The sequence below is a fragment of the Benincasa hispida genome, unplaced genomic scaffold (assembly GCF_027475165.1).
Source record: "Benincasa hispida cultivar pf3 unplaced genomic scaffold, pf3_genome.v1.1 HicScf1613, whole genome shotgun sequence".
Lineage (NCBI taxonomy): Eukaryota > Viridiplantae > Streptophyta > Magnoliopsida > Cucurbitales > Cucurbitaceae > Benincasa > Benincasa hispida.
In genome coordinates, this window is record NW_028325980.1 from 1 (window position 1) to 22,437 (window position 22,437).

Sequence of the window (22,437 nt, forward strand, 5' to 3'; positions counted from 1 at the left end):
GTGAATAGGGTTTAATTAAACTTTTTTTTTTTTCTAAATTAACCCAATTAAACTAATTAATACACTTTTTATAAATAATAAGAAAAATTCAATTTATGCAACAAATAAGATGACAAATAGTGTGATAATTTAATTCTATCAAATTTTAGCAAATAAATAAGAACAAACTAAAGCATACAATAAATTGCTTAAATTAATTGCAAAAATAAAAAGGAAAGAGTTAGAGAAGAAGACACCGTAATTTTTATAGTGGTTCGGTCAAACTCGACCTACTCCACTCCCCAAGCGCCTCTTGGGAATTTGAATAAAATCTTTCCGACTCTTTCCATGGATTAGAGCCCAACAGTTACACCACCGCTCCTTTTACGGGTTTAAGTGCAAACCCGATCCTTTCCACGATTTAGGATCAAACCGTTACAAATGTTGGAATTTTTGAAGAACACAATACAACTCTCACTAGAGTGGATTTACAAGTTTAAGCACTCAACAAATTTATCCTCACAATACAATAACACTCTCTCAAGAATAAGATGAAAAGAAAAAAATTGGGAGCTTAGAGAGAGCAACAATGGAGACTTTTGAGTTTTGGAGGATTATGAAATGTAAAATTTGTTCATACAAAATTTGGAGAGAAAGATGGTTTATATAGAGATGGAAAAGGAAAAAAAGTTTTAGAAACCACAATTAATTTGGACCATTGGATTTTGGAAAAGAAAAATCAATGTGGAGATTTTAAACTAAACTAGTCGTTAGATACAAACAAAATATAATATTAAATTCCTTTTCTTTTGAAATTCATTTTCTTTTTAAAATTAATCCATAAAAATAAAAAACATACCATGTGTCAAAAACTAGCCGTTAGACACAAACATAAAATAATATTAAATTCATTTTTCTTTTAATTCATTTTCTTTTTAAATTCATTCTTTTTAAAGTCAATCCAAAAATAAAAAAACATACCATGTGTAAAAAACTAGCTGTTAAACACAAACATAAAATAATATTAAATTTATTTTCCTTTTAAATTTCTTTTAAATTTCATTTTTTTTAAATCAATCCAAAAATCAAAAGTTCATCATATGTTAATCTCTTAATGATCCACCATTCAACCAATATGCTGCCACATGTCTACATGCAAATGGTCTGGTTATGCTACGTCATCCACCACGATATTTTCTCTATAGACTTGTTTAGGTCATATCGTCTTCGTTTTAGCTCCGATTTGAGTGATTCAAGAGGTGTGGAATCGTTGTTCCGAGCTTTACGCTATGGACATATTAAAACACTAAAATTTTCAGTAATTAAAAATTGAGTTTATTATCATCAAAACATTGATTAATTAATTTGAGATTAAGAACCAAAAAGCCAATAATCTCCCCTTTTTTATGATGACAAACTATTCAAGAAAATAGCTTGAAATACATGTAAACCATATGTAGTACATAATAAAATTCAACATATCACTATAAAGATCATTCTTGAAATTCACTCAAAAAAATAAATTCTCCCCCTAATTAATTGTAACAACCCAGATTTGTACGCATACACTACAGAAAATTAAATATTGAAATTTATTGGATGATAAATATAAATACCCTAACCTTAATTTAGGAAGTAGAGAAACAATAATAATAATAATAATAATAATAATAATAATAATAATAATAATAATAATAATAATAATAATAATAAATAAATAAATAAATAAATAAAAATAAAAATAAAAGAAAATTGGAAAGAACGAAGGTGGAGAGAGCGAGACCCTAATTTAATGATAAATAAATAAATAAATAAGTAAATAAAAGAAAATTGGAGAGAGAGATAGAGATGGAGAGAGCGAGATTGGAGAGAAAATTGGAGAAAGCGAGAGTGGAGAGAACGAGATTCCTGGAGAGAGCGAGATTAAAGAGAAAATTGAAGAAAGCGAGAGTAGAGAGAGCGAGATTCTTGGAGAGAGCGAGATTAAAGGAAAATTGGAGAGAGCGAGAATTGTAACAAGAAAGCTGGAGAGAGCGAGATTAAAGGAAAATTTGAGAGAGTGAGAATTGTAGTAAGAAACCTGGAGAGAGCGAGATTGAAGAGAAAATTGGAGAAAGCGAGATTTGCAGCGAGAAAGTGGGAGAGAGCGAGAGCCACCCAGCGAGAAAGCTGGAGAGAGCAAGATTGAAGAGAAAATTGGAGAAAGCAAGATTTGCAGCGAGAAAGTGGGAGAGAGCGAGAGCCACACCAGCGAGAAAACTGGAGAGAGCGAGATTCTGAGAAGAGAGCTGCGAGATCGAAGAGAGAATTGGAGAGCGAGAAACCCCAACGAGCGATGCTAGCGAGATTGAGGTTGGCGAGAGTAGAGAGAGCGAGATCCCTGGAGAGAGCGAGATTGAAGGAAAAATTGGAGAGAGCGAGAATTGTAGCGATAAAGCTGGAGAAAGCGAGACTGAAAAGAAAATTTGAGAGCGAGAGTGGAGAGAGCGGGATTCCCAACGAGAAAGCTTGAGAGAGCGAGATTCTGAAAACAGAGAGAGCGAGATTGAAGAGAATTGAAGAGTGAGATTCCTAGCGAGAAAGCTGGCGAGAGCGAGATTCTGAGAGCAGGGAGAGCGAGAGTGGAGAGAACGAATTCCTAGCGAGAAAACTGGAGAGAGCAAGATTCTGAGAGCAGAGTGAGCGAGATTTGGACAGAAGCGCGAATTATGCATTGTATTTGGCCATGATCTTATAGATTATACATGGAAAAACCCTAAAATTGAATACAAACAAAGAATGATGACGTAAGGGCAAACGTTAGCCAAGATTAAGTGTCTTATTGAGAGGAATCCTTAAACCCTAAGTAATTTTAAAGAAGCCACCTGTAGGATGATTTGTCACACTGAGAAGAGCTGAAAACTACTATAAATAGGACCATTTGCCTGAAGATTTAACCCATTTTCAAACAAATCTCAGTAACAAAGAATCGTGTGAAAGAGTAAGTGTGAGTGAGGAAATTCTGTGAGGTTAAAAGAGAAAAGCTCGGGTAAGGTGCTACCCAAATTTCTGCCCAAATTTCCTTCTAGTTTAAAAAGGGAAAGCTCTACTGATCAAATCATAAAGAATAATAAGGAATAACTAGATTACAGTCAAGGTAAGTAGTTTATCTCACCCTCTCTTTAAGTGTTCTATGGTAGTGTACCTTTATTATGTTGCATGATTATGTTATTGTTATGTTGCATTACATGTTTAGAACACTTTCTTTACAAGGGACCCCATGCATTATGTTTGTTCACAATCATGTTAAAATTAAGTTTTAATTAGGTGTAGGTTATGCTTCCAGGACTGGTAGGGTATGTATGGTTGCACCCCTCCAGGCCCAATCTTACGTTATGTTTATGCTAGGGACTAGCAGGGTATGTATGTTGCACCCCTCTAGTCCAATCTTACGTTTATGCTAATGGTTGATGTTGGATGTGACTCTGGCCCTACTGACTGCATGACTCGCTAATCATCAGATGGGTTAGTTTCCGCTTAAGTCCTCATCTTCCTATCAGGGCGGAGAAATTTATGTTAGAAGCATAACCGACCACCACATGTTATTATATGTTTTCGGTCCCAATCATATGTTTAAGGACATGTTGCATGTGACTGTGCATTTGGTCACTACCTTATGTGAGAACTACTTACTGGGTATATTATATACTCATCCTATTTTTACAGACTTTGTAGGTAAGGACACAGGTAGGTGGCAGAACTGGACGTCGCTCAAATAGCCAACCATCAAACTCACTATTATAGGCATATGCATTTTTGTGTCACTACGCTGGTATTTTATGGATCCGAGTGTTTTGTAAAATAAACTTTTTATATAGTTTTCTACCTAATTTATAAAATCTTAGATATGTTCTTTTGAGATTTTTATCAAAACTCATCTCATAATAGAAAAGTCTAAGCATGCATGTCGTAGCAGTTGGACCATAATATGTAAGGATCCGGTCGTTACATTAATACAATCAAAATCATAAAAAATTTATAGCATATTTTTCTTAAACTTCTCCCCCTGTGGAATCATAAAAAAGAATAATTAAGAAAAATTTAGAACTACATAAATGTTTCCCTTAAATACATGAACATAAATTTAGCACAACTCCCCCTAAGAATATTAACACATGTTTTCCATATCTCCTCCTATCAAAATGCCTTCTAAAAGATTTAACAAGTAAAATTATAAAATCAAGAAGCATCACAGCGAATAATACCGAGCTCAAGCCTATTTTTGCAAAAGTTTTCTTCATTCAAAGGCTTGATAAAAATATCATCTAATTGATTATCAGAGCCTACATGCTCTTTAATAAAGTGCTGCCTAATATCAATATGCTTAGTCCTAGAATGATGTATAGGATTTTTAGTCAAATTAATAGCACTAGTATTATCACAAAATATAGGAACATTATCAAACTTAAATCCAGAATCACAAAGAGTTTGTTTCATCCAAAGAATTTGAGCACCACAACTAGCAACTGCAATATATTCCGCTTCGGTAGTGGATAAGGCAACCGAATTTTGCTTTTTACTAAACCAAGAAAATAAGGAACTACCAAGAAATTGACAAGTCCCACTAGTACTCTTACGGTCAAGTAAACTACCCGCAAAATCCGCATCGGAATATCCTACCAAATTAAATTCAACATTTCTAGGATACCATAAGCCTAAATCAACATTATTTGGAGCCTTTTCAATAAGATTGGGTAAGAATTGTTGCTTTAATTCTTATTTCAAATTAGATTTAAGTGTTAGAATGGTATTTTTAAACTCTTAGAACTCATCGTTGTAATGGTAGGGTAAATTTCTATGTGTTTCGTTAAGTTTTAGCCAGGTTGAACACATTTCGGACTAGATTGAACTCAATTGAAGTGTGTTAAATCAGTCTTTGACTTGTGAAAGGATGTTGTTTGTAGTTTTGAACTAATTTAGTGTTTTGAAGATTAATGATGGATTTTGGATCAGAATATTCTTGTTGAAAATCTTTTGGTGTTGATTTAGGTTTTTGAACAAAGTTCTAACACTTAAACGTTATGTTTACAATCTATATTGAGAGTAATAAGATTGATGGTCGAGGTAAGTGGTTCCTCATCCCTTCTACAATGTCATGAAAACATATGGTTGGGACCGAAAATGTATAATAACATGTGGTGGTCGGTTATGCTTCCGACATAAATCTCTCCACCCTGATAGGAAGATGAGGACCTAAGCGAAAACTAACCCATCTGATGATTAGCGGATCATGCAGTCAGTAGGGCCAGAGTCGCATCCAACATCAACCATTAGCATAAACGTAATATTGGACTAGACGGGTGCAACCATACATACCCTGCTAGTTCCTAGTATAAACATAACGTAAGATTAGGCCTGGAGGGGTGCAACCATACATGCCCTGCCAGCCTTGGAAGCATAAATTTCTCCGCCCTGATAGGAAGATGAGGACTTAAGCGGAAACTAACCTATCTGATGATTAGCGGGTCATGCAGTCAGTAGGGCCAGAGTCGCATCCAACATCAACCATTAACATAAACGTAAGATTAGACTGGAAGCATAACTTACACCTAATTAAAACTTGCTTTTAACGTAATCGTGAACAAACATAATGCATGGGGTCCCTTGTAGAGAAACGTGTTCTAAACATGTAATGCAATATAACAATTAACATAACCATGCAACATAATAAAGGTACACTACCATAGAACATTTAAAGAGAGGGTGAGATAAACTACTTACTGTGATCTAGTTATTCCTTATTATTCTTTATGATTTGATCAGTAGAGCTTTCCCTTTTTTAACTAGAAGGAAATTTGGGCAGCACCTTACCCGAGCTTTTCTCTTTTAGCCTCACAGAACTTCCTCACTCACACTTACTCTTTCACACGATTCTTTGTTACTGAGATTTGTTTGAGAATGGGTTAAATCTTCAGCAAAGGGTCCTATTTATAGTAGTTTTCAGCTCTTCTCAGTGTGACAAATCATCCTACAGGTGGCTTCTTTAAAATTACTTAGGGTTTAAGGATTCCTCTCAATAAGACACCTAATCTTGGCTAACGTTTGCCCGTACGTCATCATTCTTTGTTTGTATTCAATTTTAGGGTTTTTCTATGTATAATCTATAAGATCGTGGCCAAATTCAACGCATAATCCATGCTTCTGTCCAAATCTCGCTCTCTTTGTTCTCAGAATCTCGCTTTCGCAAGCTTTCCCGCTGTTTTGGCTCTCGCGACTCTCGCTCTCACTCTCGCTCTTGCTGGTCTCGCTCTCGCTCCCACTCTCGCTCTAGCTCCTGCTCCCGCTCCCGCATTCGCTCTCGCTTCCGCGCTTGCTCCCACTCCCACTCTCTCCCATTGTCTCGCTGAGAATCTCGCTCTCTTTACTCTCTCTCTCTCTAATTTTCTCTCCAATCTCGCTCTCTCCACTCTCGCTCTCTTTAATTTTCTCTCCAATCTCGCTAGTTTTCACGCGTGGTTGCCTTCACTGCTTGTGGATTCCACTTCCTCTTTTTAACTCTTTCAAATTTTAAGAGTATATGGGCAATTAATTCACCTCCAATTCTTCCAATGAGCAGTGCCCAAACAAAAAGTTATCTACTGCCCGTTGTCTCCTGAATTAGCTAGCATCCAACTTCTAATTAATCCTCCCTGATTCTGTTCCCTTATTCATTATTTTTGGATAATGAATAAATTTCCTAGTTTTCCCCTTCTAAATTTCCACCCCTTTAAATAAAATTTTGTCCTGCTTAATATTTGACATTTAATTTCCTGTATGCGTACAAATCTGGGTCGTTACATTCTTTCCCCCTTAAGAACTTTCGTCCTCGGAAGTTTCATGGTTCTTAAAAAGATAAGGGTATTTGTCTTTCATCTCTTCTTCTCGCTCCCATGTAGCTTCTTCTACTTGCTGATTTCTCCAGAGAACCTTCACTAAACTTATTTCCCGATTACGAAGCGACTTCTTCTCTCTTGCTAGGATGCAAACCGGAGTCTCCTCATATTCCAAGTTTTCACTTATTTGTAAAGGTTCATAATTTACTACATGTGATGGGTCAGACACGTATTTCCGAAGTATCGATACATGAAAGACATTATGTACTGTAGAAAAGGTGGGTGGTAATGCTAATCGATAAGCTACTTGGCCAATACGCTTTGATATTTCAAAGGGTCCAATAAAGCGAGGGCTAAGCTTGCCTTTTCATTCGAAACGCATAAATGCCTTTCATTGGTGCTACCTTTAGAAATACGTGATCTCCTACTTTGAATTCCAGCTCGTTTCGACGGTTATCAGCATAATTCTTCTGTCTGCTTTGAGCTGTTCGCATTCTTTCCCGAATTAGCTTAATTGACTCTGATGTTTGCTGCACTAATTCAGGTCCTAATAGTGTTCGCTCCCCGATTTCATCCCAGTGTATAGGGGATCTGCATTTCTTTCCATATAAGGCTTTGAAGGGAGCCATACCAATCGTCGCCTGATAACTATTATTATAAGCAAATTCTATAAGGTGTATTTGCAAATCCCATGCTTCAGTAAAAATCCACAACACATGCCCTCAACATGTCCTCTAGGATTTGATTAACTCGTTCTGTTTGGCCATCAGTTTGTGGATGGAAGGCTGCACTGAAATTTAGTTATGTACCCATTTCTTTCTGCAAACTTTTCCAGAATTTGGACAAAATGAGGGTCTCGATCTGAAACAATTGATATTGGGACTCCATGTAACCGGATGACTTCTTTTAAGTACATTTGAGCTAGTGCTTCCATAGTGTGAGTAATCTTGTAGGGTAGGAAGTGGGGAGATTTGGTGAGTCGATCCACAATCACCCAAATCATGTTGTGGCCTTTAACAGTTTTCGGGAGTCCTGAGATGAAGTCCATAGAAATATGCTCCAATTTCCATTCTGGAACATTTAGAGGCTGGAGAAGTCCTTGTGGTTGTTGTCGTAGAGCTTTCACCTGTTGACAAACAAACATTTACTTACATAGTCAGCTATATCCTTTTTCATGTTACACCACCAGTAATGTGCTTTCAAGTCTCGATACATTTTGGTACTCCCAGAATGTATTGAAAAGCATGATTCATGAGCTTCCTTCAGTAGTTCTTTCTTGATTTCTTCATCATCTGGTACACATAGACGCCCACGGTAGAGGAGTGCAGAGTCTGGGGCTGTAGAGAATTGATTGGTTTCTCCATTTTCTTACTACAGTTGTTTGTTTATGTGTTTATCTATTTGTTATACTTCAACTATCCTTTGCCTTAATGCAGGTCTTACAATTAACTGTGCTATTCGAGTTGTGAAGGTGTCTGGTATTAGTGAGATCTCAGCTCTTTCCAGGTCATCCATTATGTGTTTGGAGATGGTACTTAGAGTTGCTGTATGAGCTGACTTTCTACTTAAGAGCATCAGCAACAATGTTAGCTTTTCCTGGATGATAGAGGATCTCACAGTAATAGTCTTTGACTAATTCTAACCATCTTCGTTGCCTCATATTTAACTCTTTTTGGGTAAAGAAGAACTTAAGGCTTTTATGATCTGTATAAATTTGGATCTTTTCCTCATATAAGCAATGTCTCCATATCTTTAAGGCAAAGACTGCGGCAGCTAACTCCAAGTCATGAACAGGATAATTTTGTTCATAAGGTTTTAGTTGTCTTGAAGCATATGCTATTACCTTTCCGTGTTGCATCAATACATAACCAAGCCCCTTCTTCGATGTGTCACTGTACACAGTTAAACCCCCTGATTCGTCAGGTATGGTGAGAATAGAGGTTGTGGTCAACTTTTCTTTTAGTTCCTGGAAGCTTTGCTCACATGCTTGGTTCCAAACAAAAGGATTATTCTTCTTAGTAAGGTTAGTTAAGGGTAATGCTATACTTGAGAAATTCTTCACAAATTGTCTATAATATCCTGCTAATCCAAGGAAGCTTCGCACCTCGCTGACTTGTTGCTGGGCGAGGCCAGTTGATAACCGTTTCAATCTTAGTAGGATCCACTGAGATTCCTTCTTGCTTTTCAATATTCCCTAGGTAGGCAACTTGTCGCACCCAAAACTCACACTTGGAGAATTTGGCATACAACTTTTCATTTCTTTTATGGAAAGAACGTCCCTAAGATGTTTTTCTTTCATGTTCTACCTCTGATATGGAATAGACTAAAATATCATCTATAAATACGATCACAAAGTTATCAAGATGATCCTTAAAAATTCTATTCATCAAATCCACGAAGGCTGTGGGGGCATTCGTCAATCCAAAGGGCATCACAACGAATTCATAATGCCCATATCTTGTTCGAAAAGCAGTCTTGGGTATATCTGACTCCTTGATTTGTAGTTAATGATATCGAGATCGTAAGTATATTTTGAAGAATATTGAGGCTCCTTGTAATTGGTCAAATAGGTCATCAATGCGTGGGAGTGGATACTTATTCTTTCTTGTCAACTTATTCAACTCCCGATAATCTATACATAAACGCATTGATCCATCATTTTTCCTAATAAAAAAAATAGGTGCTCCCCATGGAGACACGTTACGGCGTATAAATCCCTTATCTAGCAATTCTTGTAACTGTATTTTGAGTTCTTTTAATTCCGCAGGTGCCATTCTATATGGTGCTTTAGATATTGGTTCAGCTCTGAGAATTAGATCTATACAAAATTCTATTTCTCGACTAGGTGGTAAACCTGGTAACTCTTCTGGGAATACATCTTTAAATTCCCTTATTATAGGAATGGCCTTAATTTCATCCTTTTGGTTTCGTAAATCTACTACGCTTGCTAAATATGACCAAGCCCCATGGTTGAGCAAATGTTTAGTTTTTAAAGGTGAAATTATTCTTGGGGCTGATGGTGCATTAGAACTCTTAAACTTAAACTTGGTTCTTGTTTGAAAGGTGAATATGACCTCTTTATTATGGCAATCTATGCTTGCATAGTTTGCTGCTAACCAGTCCATACCTAGTATTATGTTGAAATCACTTATGTCTAGGATGATAAGGGTCACCCCTAGTTTATGTCCTGATACTGATATAATTCAAAGTTTTCTACTACTGAGTGGGCCAACATAGATACTCTGGCAGGAGTAGCTACGGATAGAATGTAGCCTAAGGGCTTTGATGTTAATTGAGCATGTTGTGCAAATGTTGTAGAGATGAATGAATGACTAGAGCCCGAATCAAATAAAATGAAGGCATAATACCCGAGGATAGGTAATGTACCTGTGACAACTGCATCTTGATCCTCTGCCTCTTGACGTGTAACAGCAAACACCCGTCCTTGCTGTTGTTGGGTAACCTTGTTACTAGTAGGCTGGGTGGTCTGGGCCATTGATACTTGGTTGATGAGCTTTGGGCAAGCCTTTGTATAGTGACCTGTCTGGCCACAGTTGAAACACACCCCTAAGTTCCGAAGACATTATCCCTGATGGTGTTTTCCACAATTTCTACACTTAGGATATGTAAATGTTTGACTATTCTGTGGTGACTGTACCCCTTGAGTGCTTTGGGAAATTTTTGCTTGCTGTTGTGAGCATTGGAAGCCCTGTTGGGCGAATTTCCTCTTTTCATTTGGCATGCATCCTCGTTCAGAAGTTGAGGTTTTGGCAGCAAGATCTACTTCCATGAGTAAGGCCGACTCGAGGGTAAGGGCATACTCTTTGTGTTGGAGAGCAGTAACAATGCCTCGAATGCCTTCTCTTAATCCCCAAATAAACCTTTCCACCTTCTTCTCTTCTGTGTCTACTAGTCGAGGGACAAAGTGGGACAAGCGATCAAATTTTCGTTCATACTCTGCCACTGACATGTTCTCTTGACGAAGATTAAGAAATTTCACTTCCTTTTGATATCTCACTGTCAAAGGGAAATACTTGTTGTAAAAAGCCTGATTGAATTGCTGCCATGAGACTGTATCTTTGACTATTCTTTGTGTGGATTCCCACCAGAACTTTGCATCGCCTCTTAACATGAAGGTGGCACAATTTACTTTTTGTTCTTCTGGGATGTTCATATGGCGGAAAATAGTTTTATTTCTATCCAATTCAATGTTATAGTTGGATGCACGGATGATTCGTCAAATATTGAAGGATGGAACGTCCTGTATTCTCAAATCATTTTTTTAACTCATACCTATGTTTACTAAATTACTTGTTCGAAAATTCCACTTACCAGCATATTTGGCATGGCTATGGGCATCACTTAACAGGCCGAACCATCAAACACCACGACTCTTCTAATGCAATAGAGCCTATTTGGCCCAAACGCTCTGATACCAAACTGTAATGCCCAGATTCTTACACATTATGATCCGACCGCTACGACATGCATACTTAGACTTTTCTATCATGAGATGAGTTCTGGTGAAAATTTCAAAGAACATATCTCAATCTTATTAATTAAATAGAAAAACTATATAAAAAGTTTATTTATCAAACACCAGGATCCATAAAACATTAGCGTGGTGGTACAAAATGCATGTGCTTATAATAGTGAGTTTGATGGTTGGCCATTTGAGTGACATCCAATTCTACCATCTATGCTGTGTCCTTACCTACAAAGTCTGTAAAAATATAGGATGAGTATATAATATACCCAGTAAGTAGTTCTCGCATAAGGTAGTGACCAAATGCACAATCACAAGCAACATGTCATGAAAACATATGGTTGGGACCGAAAACGTATAATAACATGTGGTGGTCGGTTATGCTTCCAACATAAATCTCTCCGCCCTGATAGGAAGATGAGGACTTAAGCGAAAACTAACCCATCTAATGATTAGCGGGTCATGCAGTCAGTAGGGCCAGAGTCGCATCCAACATCAACCATTAGCATAAACGTAATATTGGACTAGAGGGGTGCAACCATACATACCCTGCTAGTCCTTAGCATAAACATAACGTAAGATTAGGCCTGGAGGGGTGCAACCATACATGCCCTGCCAGCCTTGGAAGCATAAATTTCTCCGCCCTGATAGGAAGATGAGGACTTAAGCGGAAACTAACCTATCTGATGATTAGCGGGTCATGCAGTCAGTAGGGCCAGAGTCGCATCCAACATCAACCATTAACATAAACGTAAGATTAGACTGGAAGCATAACTTACACCTAATTAAAACTTGATTTTAACGTAATCTTGAACAAACATAATGCATGGGGTCCCTTGTAGAGAAACGTGTTCTAAACATGTAATGCAATATAACAATTAACATAACCATGCAACATAATAAAGGTACACTACCATAGAACATTTAAAGAGAGGGTGACATAAACTACTTACTGTGATCTAGTTATTCCTTATTATTCTTTATGATTTGATCAGTAGAGCTTTCCCTTTTTAAACTAGAAGGAAATTTGGGCAGCACCTTACCCGAGCTTTTCTCTTTTAGCCTAACAGAACTTCCTCACTCACACTTACTCTTTCACATGATTCTTTGTTACTGAGATTTGTTTGAGAATGGGTTAAATCTTCGGCAAAGGGTCCTATTTATAGTAGTTTTCAGCTCTTCTCAGTGTGACAAATCATCCTACAGGTGGCTTCTTTAAAATTACTTAGGGTTTAAGGATTCCTCTCAATAAGATACCTAATCTTGGCTAACGTTTGCCCGTACGTCATCATTCTTTGTTTGTATTCAATTTTAGGGTTTTTCAATGTATAATCTATAAGATCGTGGCCAAATTCAACGCATAATCCATGCTTCTGTCCAAATCTCGCTCTCTTTGTTCTCAGAATCTCGCTCTCGCTGTCGCTGCTCTCGCTCTCGTTCTTGCTGGTCTCGCTCTCGCTCCCGCTCTCACTCTCGCTCCCGCTCTCGCTCCCGCTCCCGCTCCCACGTTCACTCTCGCTTCCGCGCTCACTCCCGCTCCCACTCTCTCCCATTGTCTAGCTGAGAATCTCGCTCTCTTTACTCTTTCTCTCCAATTTTCTCTCCAATCTCGCTCTCTTTAATTTTATCTCCAATCTCGCTAGTTTTCACGCATGGTTGCCTTCACTGCTTGTGGATTCCACTTCTTCTTTTTAACTCTTTCAAATTTTAAGGGTATATGGGCAATTAATTCACCTCCAATTCTTCCAATGAGCAGTGCCCAAACAAAAAGTTATCTACTGCCCGTTGTCTCCTGAATTAGCTAGCGTCCAAATTCTAATTAATCCTCCCTGATTCTGCTCCTTTATTCATTATTTTTGGATAATGAATAAATTTCCTATTTTTCCCCTTCTAAATTTCCACCCCTTTAAATAAAATTTCATCCTGCTTAATATTTGAAATTTAATTTCCTATATGCGTACAAATATCAGGGGTCGGTTACATTAAAACAAATAATGTTATTTTTATAACGATATGTTTTGACTATTGTGATTTGATAAATGGTTGAAAATGTGTTTTGGATGTTTGAAGGTATATTTTGTACCATTAGTTTGAAACCGATTGAAAATATTTTCTATTAGTAAACATGTTTCATGTAATTTGAGAATCGACTGACAGTATTTTGTATGTTTTTAGTTGATTTTGTTAAATAAAATAAAATTATTGTTGTAAATGATAGTTGGAACTGTTTTGAGAGGGAGGTAACATTTTTGCAAGTAGAAATATATTCAGATTTTCTTTTATTTGCATTTAACTATTCAAGAATTTACACACTTACGAGAATTACAATTACATACTTTAAGATCAAGAACAACCTTTTTCAAGACAAACAGTTTTGAATCAATTTTCTGACGATCGGCTGCCACAAAACAAAACTCTTGAATAGATAAAGATGCTCAATGAAAATCGAACTCTAGCAAAACACAACTTGCACTTAAAAAGGTATAGCGGAAAAAGGAAACTTGACCCATTCAATATCGATAGAACATAAATAAGAAAAGAATCGAGCAAAACATCCCAGGAAAAGCAGATAAGGAAAAAATAAAGCTGCAGAATGGACAACCCAAGAGACATCCTACAAAACATTTCCTGAGACAATCACCAAACCAGCAAGCACCAAGCACCCTTAAACAAATATAGCTAATTCTAAACTATAACAATGTCGATTGTAACATTTTTTTTCTACAGTAAAAAATGCTATAAAATGTTTACACACAAAATTATGTCTTTGATGTAAGTTGAAAAAATGCCATAGAATTTTTACAGCCTTTTTTATGGCATTGAAAAAATACTAGAGAAAGTCAAAGATTTTCAATAACATTGCCTGCAACAGCATGCCTAAAAATGTTATAGAATATATTTTATAGTGCTTTCTTACCACTATAAAAGCGTTATAAAATACCTTCTATAATTTTTTTAAAATACCTTCTATAATTTTTTCTTTTACCGTGATAATAATTGCTATAAAAGATCTTTTATAGCTCTTTTTACTATCGCTATGAAAAGATTTCATAACAATAAATTTACGCTGCCAAAAGTTGATTTTTTATGGCTTTTTTATATTGTTAAAAAAAACATTATGGAGAGTCGAGGACTTTCAATAAGATGGACTACGATAACGTTTCGAAAATGCAATGGAAAGTTTACGAAAGTGTTTTTTCCATGTTATCGTTTGTGATATGTGTTTCAGTGTCTCCAAGTCTCCACCTTGCATGTTCTTCATGAGCTTTCTGATCTTCACCATGAGCTTCAACTTATTTACCTCCCCTTGGCTCTTTAGTAACCTTTCACTTTATAAATTTTGAAAATCTATTAATTTAATGTCCTTCATTGAGTGAAAATGATTATGATTATTTACCAAGTTTTATAAAAAGTATTTTCAAATTATAATAAGAACTAATATAAAGCTTTATTGAAAAAATACAACTAAATCTGACAGTAAAAAGAAGTCAAATAATGCAATTATTTTCTCTTTTTTGTCCTCCCAAAAGATGAACTTCTCATATATTTTCAATTTGAAAACTCTAATTTTTGTTAAATTTCATATATATAGGTTTTAAGGCTAATTAATAATAATAACATTGAAAAGATAAGGAGTGCGAATATGCAGTTTTATTTATTTTAGACATTAACAACTTTTTCTTTCTCACATATTAGTTGGTTTACATAAGATCAATTATAAGCACACATGTATAATTAGGGATTGATTGAAAAATGAAATTAAGGTGCATCCAAACATCCTGCAGCTACAAAGTCAGGGATGACAATGAAAGCAATGGACCAAGCAGCAATATTTATAGAAGAATTACTCTCACTATAAACAGGTGTAAAATTTGGCAATTCCCCCTCTTTTGTAAGCTCTAATGGATTTTCATTTAAAAGCACTGTAGAGCTTCTAAGTAAACCATTTTGTGTTGGTAGATTTGGATCTTTGACCTTTGAACTATACTTCAAATTAGAGTCACTTGGTCTTTTCGAATTGCTATTATGTAAACTCGGGTTCATATGGCTTTCAATCTTGATTGTGAACTCAGTTGTATTACTCAAATTGATGAAAAGCAAGGTTACACCAGACTACAAGGAAATGATAGGTAATCAATTCAAATTTAATTGTTGCACATATTTATTAAATTTCTCTAATTTTAAAAAGTGGATTCTTACTCTTCCTCTTGAGCAATGAGCATAGGTGCGAAGATAAGATGAGACATTATTATCAACCTTGAGAACTCTTGAGCCCATTAATCGGTGGAAGAGAAGTGCCTTAATAAAAATAAAATACCAAAACAAGTAAGAAAGAAATTTAGATATATATATATATATATATCCATATAAGAGTCTAGACTAATTGGTACACATTTGACTTTTATAAATTTAATAATCTTACCCATAGTAATCTGGTGTAGGAAGATAAGTTTTAGCTTTGAGGACACTATAAAATCCACCAATCAAAGTTTGCCTACAATATACTTTGGTATTGTACAAAGAGGCCATCCCAAGTTGATCTAGATACCTATTACTCAATTCAAATTTAAATTAAATGGAGGGGGAATATACTACAGAAAAAGATGTAAACTAAAATATATTTTTATCAAAAACTATTGATAAATGCATCAGAAATATGAGGACTGCCACCATGATAGGCTCCACCAGCTTCTCCAACCCAAGCAGAAGCCCAAGGTGCATGCTTTTGAATTATGTTATCAAGTTGTTTAAATGTGTTTGATACTTGACTTAGGTATGTTGGATTAACAAACCTATAAATCAACTTGGGGTCATCACCTATATATGTATATATACCAAAATTAAAAGTGTCAATTATTAGTTTATAATAATATTTACTTTTGAGTTTATATAAATGGTAAAAAAATATTAATTGATATATGTACATAATTACCTGTACCCATGTTGTATATATGATGAGTTAGAGCATTGACAATATTTGAATCCAGTTTTTTTTAACAAGTTCATGGTACCATTTGTCATCAAAGAAAGCACCAGGTGCCACCATTAAAGGTTTTTGTTGGGAATTATTGTACAAACGATCTATAATTTCTCGAAGCTTCATTAGGTCTTTTGCATATTGTGAAGCACTAACACTTGCACCAATACTATTACGTCCACCCAATAATCAACATTAAATATAGTTAATTATAGAAACAATCCACTTATTTTGTCGGAGCATGGAATCATCATTTACATAGAAAATGAGAGAGAGAAAATAGGGAGGATTTTTCTCTCCCCATTTTAGACGGTATATTTTGTAATAGAATATACATTGTAATAATGAAATTTAAACTTTTAAAAATTAGGGTTGAACAATTTAATTGTATTGTTTTGAATTAGGATAATGAAGACTTTTTTCCTTAAATTGAAAATTATAATAGAATTACACCCATTTTAAAAAGTTTAGCCAAGAATAATTCCAGCCAAAAATCTCTACCTTGATCCCAGTTCCCACGAAATTAAATAAAAAAAATTGTGGGGCTGAGATTTAAATGGAGGGTGTGAACAAAGATGTCATTCCTTTGGTGTCACCCTTAAACATTCATAGTTACTTAACTCAACAAAGATTTGGTATTATTTAACTTACCAAACTCCCATGAATTTATTTGATAATTCTTATCCACTGTATATTGAATAAGAGCCTCAGCATTGCTGTAGTTCCAATTTCCTTCCCACTGCATTCCTTTTGTGTTGTGTTTACCCAAGAGAGCATTTAAGCCAAAGGTTATAATGGCCCTATTTTTTTTATAAAAAAAAACCCTAAGTATTGGAGAGAAATACAAAAAGCAAGAAAACATATAGAAAATAAATAAATAAAAATAAAAAAATAAAAAAACATACCCTGTGTTGTTAAAAAAGTTGTTCAAATCATCCCACCTTTCCATGTACAAACATCCTTCTGAAAAGTCAAATAGTAAATCGTTGTCTGCTTGAAATGGTTGACAATGGCTTTTGAAACCTTCTCCAACATTATATATCAACCTGTCTTGTAAGGTACCTCCTATTCTAATTCTTAATGACTTGAAAGCTAATATCGCATACAAACCATGCATAAGATAAAGTTAGAATTTTATGCATCAATTGAACCCAAGTAAAGATTAATTAGCTTAGTTATGTATTTCAAAGAGCCAAACCTTGAACAGCTTTGTTAAGTATAGGAAGAGACAAATCCTAATTAAAAGAAAAAAGATTAATAAAATACTACATGAATTATAATTACTTTCTTTTCTTCATAATTAATTTCTTTTAATGTCCAGGACTATTATATAATCTCACCACATTGAGTATTGATGCATGATCATCCCAAACACAAAGGTTGGGTTGACTACACTCATCATGAGGCCAAATGTCCATAGTGAAGCAAATGAAATTTTCATCAGTTTCTGCTATTTTCGTGGTTTCATCAACCACAATTTTTCCTTTTGCAACATTATGACCCAAAATACTTGGGATGAAAACAACTAGCAAAATCAAAAGGAATATGTGGTATTCCATTATAAATTCCAAAATTCTTGTCCAACAATTCTAATGGTTAGAGCATTGATATAGTATTAAATTTACCATAATTTATCAGTTAGGACAAGATGAAAAAGAAAAATGATATATTATATAATATTACCTTAATATTGATGTATAATATATCTAGTTAGGAGTATCTTTGAACTTGTAAAAATAACAAAAGAAAAAAAAGATCTCCAAAGCCTCAAAATTATTAAGATTATACAAAGAGAAAGGAAAGAGTGGTTGAAAATAAAATTGGAGAAGAGTTTATATATGGTTGAGATTGATATGCAGTTTTGCATTATAACTTTTGTTCTTTAAGGCAACAATTAAAATTATTGAATACAACTCTCCTCATTAATGACTTTCAATTTTATTCTTCAAGGAAAGAAAACTGCAAAATGAAACTTCAAACTGTAAATTTATAAGTGTTAAGTGTGCATTAAATTAAAAACACAAGCCTTGAGCTTTTGTTTTTTGTGAGTTAAATTTTCTGTGTTTGGAGAAAGCAAAATTGAATTTGGGTTATCTCACTGCAGCTTTTACTAAACCAAATTGATTTTGTTTTTTTTTTTTTTTTTTTTTTTTTTTTTTTTTTTTTTTGCTATTTTTTTAAATGCCCAACTATGCACATATTTTCCTAAAATTTTTATTAAAAAAATGCTTACTTTTTTTCACACTCTTAAAACATAACAAATTCCTACAAAGTAAACATATACTAGACACAAATTTTGAATTCAATTTTTGAATACTCAATTACATAATATATTTTTTATCCATTCCTAAACATCAAACATATTCCAAATAACTATAAACTTTTCACAACTACTTAGGCCTCTGTAGACCTCCAAATTGGTTCGGTATTGCATAATTTGGAATTTATTAGCTTTTAAGATAAAATAAACAAACAAATAAACTTTTGAGTATTTAATATTGGAATAATTTTAATTTTTCACTAATTAAAATAAAATAAAATAGTTATTTTGGAGGGAGGATAAGGTTTTGAATATTCAAATCCTTTTTTATAAAAAAATTATATCTAATCAAATTTGGTAGAAATTAATTATGACCAAACATCTCACTCCATCAATTTTATTAGTTAGTTCCTTTTAGATTTAATTTGATTGATTTTTTTCCTAATTGAAAGGGCTTTGGGTTTTATATCAATTGGGTTTCCATGAGTGAACATACACAACATCACACTAAAAAAAACCTAAAAGTTTAATATTTAAATAAAAATATTGAAAAATTAGAAATTAGAGGTTAGAAATTTAAAGTAGTATATAATTATACATGTTACAAATTAAGAGAAAATAAATCTAAAAAGAATAAGAATTCATAAATCAACCAATTTTTTTTTTTTACTTTTATCTCCTTCCCTCTCTTGATTTTTTTCTTCTTTCTCTCTTTTACTCCAACAAATCTCTTTTTGTCTCATTCTTTCTAAATTCATCATGTTTTTTCTCACTGTATTCAAGCTTCCAAGAAAATGTATTTATTTTTTAATTAAGTTTTCCTTATTCGTAAATAAGTGGAAAAATCATAAATTTAGATGTCCTTTTAAATGGTAAGTCTTTAAGTGGTAAGTCTCTCCTCTTGTATTATTAAATATAAATTTTGATGCATATACACGACAACAAATATTAAATTCGATAGCATTAAAAAGACGTTGTCGTAGACTTTCCATGGTGTTTTCGAAATGCTATCGTAGCACATGTTATTGAAAGGCCCCGACTTTCCATACCATTTTTTAACGCTATAAAAACGTTATAAAAAATCAACTCTTGATCGCAAATATTTAATGTTATGAAAACATTTCATAGCATTAGCAAAAAACGCTATAGAAGATCTTTTATGTCATTTTTTATAACGTTAAAAAAATGCTATAAAATAGTTTCTATAGTATTTTTGTAACGATAAAAAACGCCATAAAAGACTATCTATAGCGTTTTAGATATGTTGTTGTAGTCGATGTTATTTATAGTCCCTGACTTTCCATAACGTTTTTTCACTTCTATAAAAAAGCTATAAAATATTCATTTTTTATTAGATAATTTTAATGTCCTGGAAAGTTTTCATAGCATTAAAAAAACTGCTAACAAAACAAATATGAGGAGAAAAAGTATTGCATGGAGCAAACTAAAGAGACATAACAAAGGTTCAAAGATAGAGAAATCACAATATTTACCTCGCTACAATAAACCTAAAATATCAAGGGTTTACAATAGTTATTTTGACATAATAAAAGATTGAAGCAAACACTTTATTCTTAAATTTTGTGTATTCCTTGAAACATAGATCAATACCTAAGAAAAGTGAAAGACTTTAACACTTGACATTTGGTCAAGCCAACAACAAACTTAAATGCAAAAAATTTACAAATCTAAATTCAAAATTAAGAATGTTCAACATTAAGAACGAAAACGAATACAAAATTAAATTTATACAAATATCTTGAGTGATATGTGCATCTCCATGGAAGCCTAGTGTTCCTTCTTGACCGAATGCAAGTCTTACAAAAATCTAACATCTAAATGAGATATGAAGGTCGGAGATGGGAGTTTAGGACATAGACTTTATTTTAACTTGAGAACTAATATGAAAGACAAATTTGAGAAACCATGAGGTGAATTGGAAGTATATTTTCATAGACTTTATTTACCCTGTATTTTCATTTGCTACTTACTCCATTGAAGGGAGCCAACCTGCCAAATGAATCCATAAAGAAATTCACAAGTAAAATCGAGAAACATACAAACAAAAGATCTTGTTACATGTCAACTTCGTGCAAAAAATATACAAGAAAAAACTCGAACTTGTACCTAATATCTCCCACAATGGTACATTATATTACACTTGAAATTTGATTAAGACCACTTTTGAATCTAAAGGAAAATCATAAACTCCATCTTGAGTTATATTGCAATCATAAAGAACAACAGAAGGAATTGGTTTTGGACCTATAATTGCAACGCCTAGTTACCCCTTTTACAATCTTTAGCAATTCAACTCCATGCTAACTTCTTTTGTGTGAAATATCCTCTTAACGCCAAAGCCTTCCTCTTAACATCATTCTTTCCATGCCCAAGCTTCCTTACTATCACGAGCCTTCTTTCTCAACCCCTTGCCCAAGGTCAATGCATGCCCAAGCCTAGCCCTTCTAGGTTCCTCAAGCAACTCCACAACCATCCTTACTTAGAAGATCTTAGGGGAGAGTTTCAAGGTTTACACCTAACCAGATGGCTTCTATTGTCCAAGTAAAGAAGATTATGTTTGCAAGTTGAAGAAGTCTTTGTATGGGCTAAAGTAGTCTCCAATGCAGTGGTATAAATTATTAGAACTTACCTATAATAGGAGTCCATATGATTCTTGTGTACATCACAACAAAACTGATGATGGTTCAATGGTTTCTCTACTTATATATGTAGATGATATGCTCATAGCTACAAAGTCCAACTCTAATATTCAGAAGTTGAAGAAACTTCTCAGTGCTGAGTTTGATATCAAGGATTTGGGTGTTGCTCAAAAAATTTTTGGAATTGAGATCTATAGGGATAAAGATAAAAATAAACTCTTCCTTTCACAAAAAGGCTATATTCATAAAATATTATCCAGGTTTGGTACGTCATCAACTAAACTTATAGATACTCCAAGTGTTGCAAATGCTCGTTTTTCAACTGTGCTTTCACTACAATTTATAGTTTAGAAGAAGTATATGTCTCGAGTTCCTTATGCTAGTGTAGTAGGAAGTTTGTGTTGGATCGATATGGCAACCCTAAAGGGGGGATGAATAGAGTAACTTTTTTTTCTAAATTAACCCAATTAAAGTAATTGATACACTTTTTGTAAATAATAAGAAAAATTCAATTTATGCAACAAATAAGATGACAAATAGTGTGATAATTTAATTCTATCAAATTTTAGCAAATAAATAAGAACAAACAAAACATACAATAAATTGCTTAAATTAATTGTAAAAAATAAAAAGGAAAGAGTTAGAGAAGAAGACACCGTAGTTTTTATAGTGGTTCGATCAAACTCGACCTATTCCACTCTCCAAGCGCCTCTTGGGAATTTGAATAAAATCTTTCCGACTCTTTCCACAGATTAGAGCCCAACCATTACACCATCGCTCCTTTTACGGGTTCAAGAGCAAACCCGATCCTTTCCACGATTTAGGATCAAACCGTTACAAATGTTGGAATTTTTTAAGAACACAATACAACTCTCACTAGAATGGGTTCACAAGTTTAAGCACTCAACAAATTTATCCTCACAATACAATAACACTCTCTCAAGAATAAGATGAAAAGAAAAAATTGGGAGCTTAGAGAGAGCAACAATGGAGACTTTTGAGTTTTGGATGATTATGAAATGTAAAATTTATTCATACAAAATTTGGAGAGGAAGATGGTTTATATAGAGATGGAAAAGGGAAAAAAATTTTAGAAACCACAATTAATTTGGACCATTGGATTTTGGAAAAGAAAAACCAATGGTGGAGATTTTAAACTAAACTAGTCGTTAGATACAAACAAATACAATATTATATTCCTTTTCTGTTGAAATTTATTTTCT

At 34.1% G+C, this 22,437-nt stretch overlaps 1 protein-coding gene across 1 annotated transcript; it reads right to left on the reverse strand.

Moving 5' to 3' along the window:
- Positions 1-15,075: 15,075 nt before the first annotated feature.
- On the reverse strand, positions 15,076-15,594 carry LOC150030857 (heparanase-like protein 1). The gene is made up of 2 exons (XM_090309393.1): positions 15,517-15,594; positions 15,076-15,429 (listed from the first exon to the last, which is right to left on the reverse strand). The coding sequence occupies exons 1-2, from the start codon at positions 15,592-15,594 to the stop codon at positions 15,076-15,078; spliced, it is 432 nt and encodes a 143-aa protein (XP_090165519.1).
- Between the last annotated feature and the right edge of the window lie 6,843 nt (positions 15,595-22,437).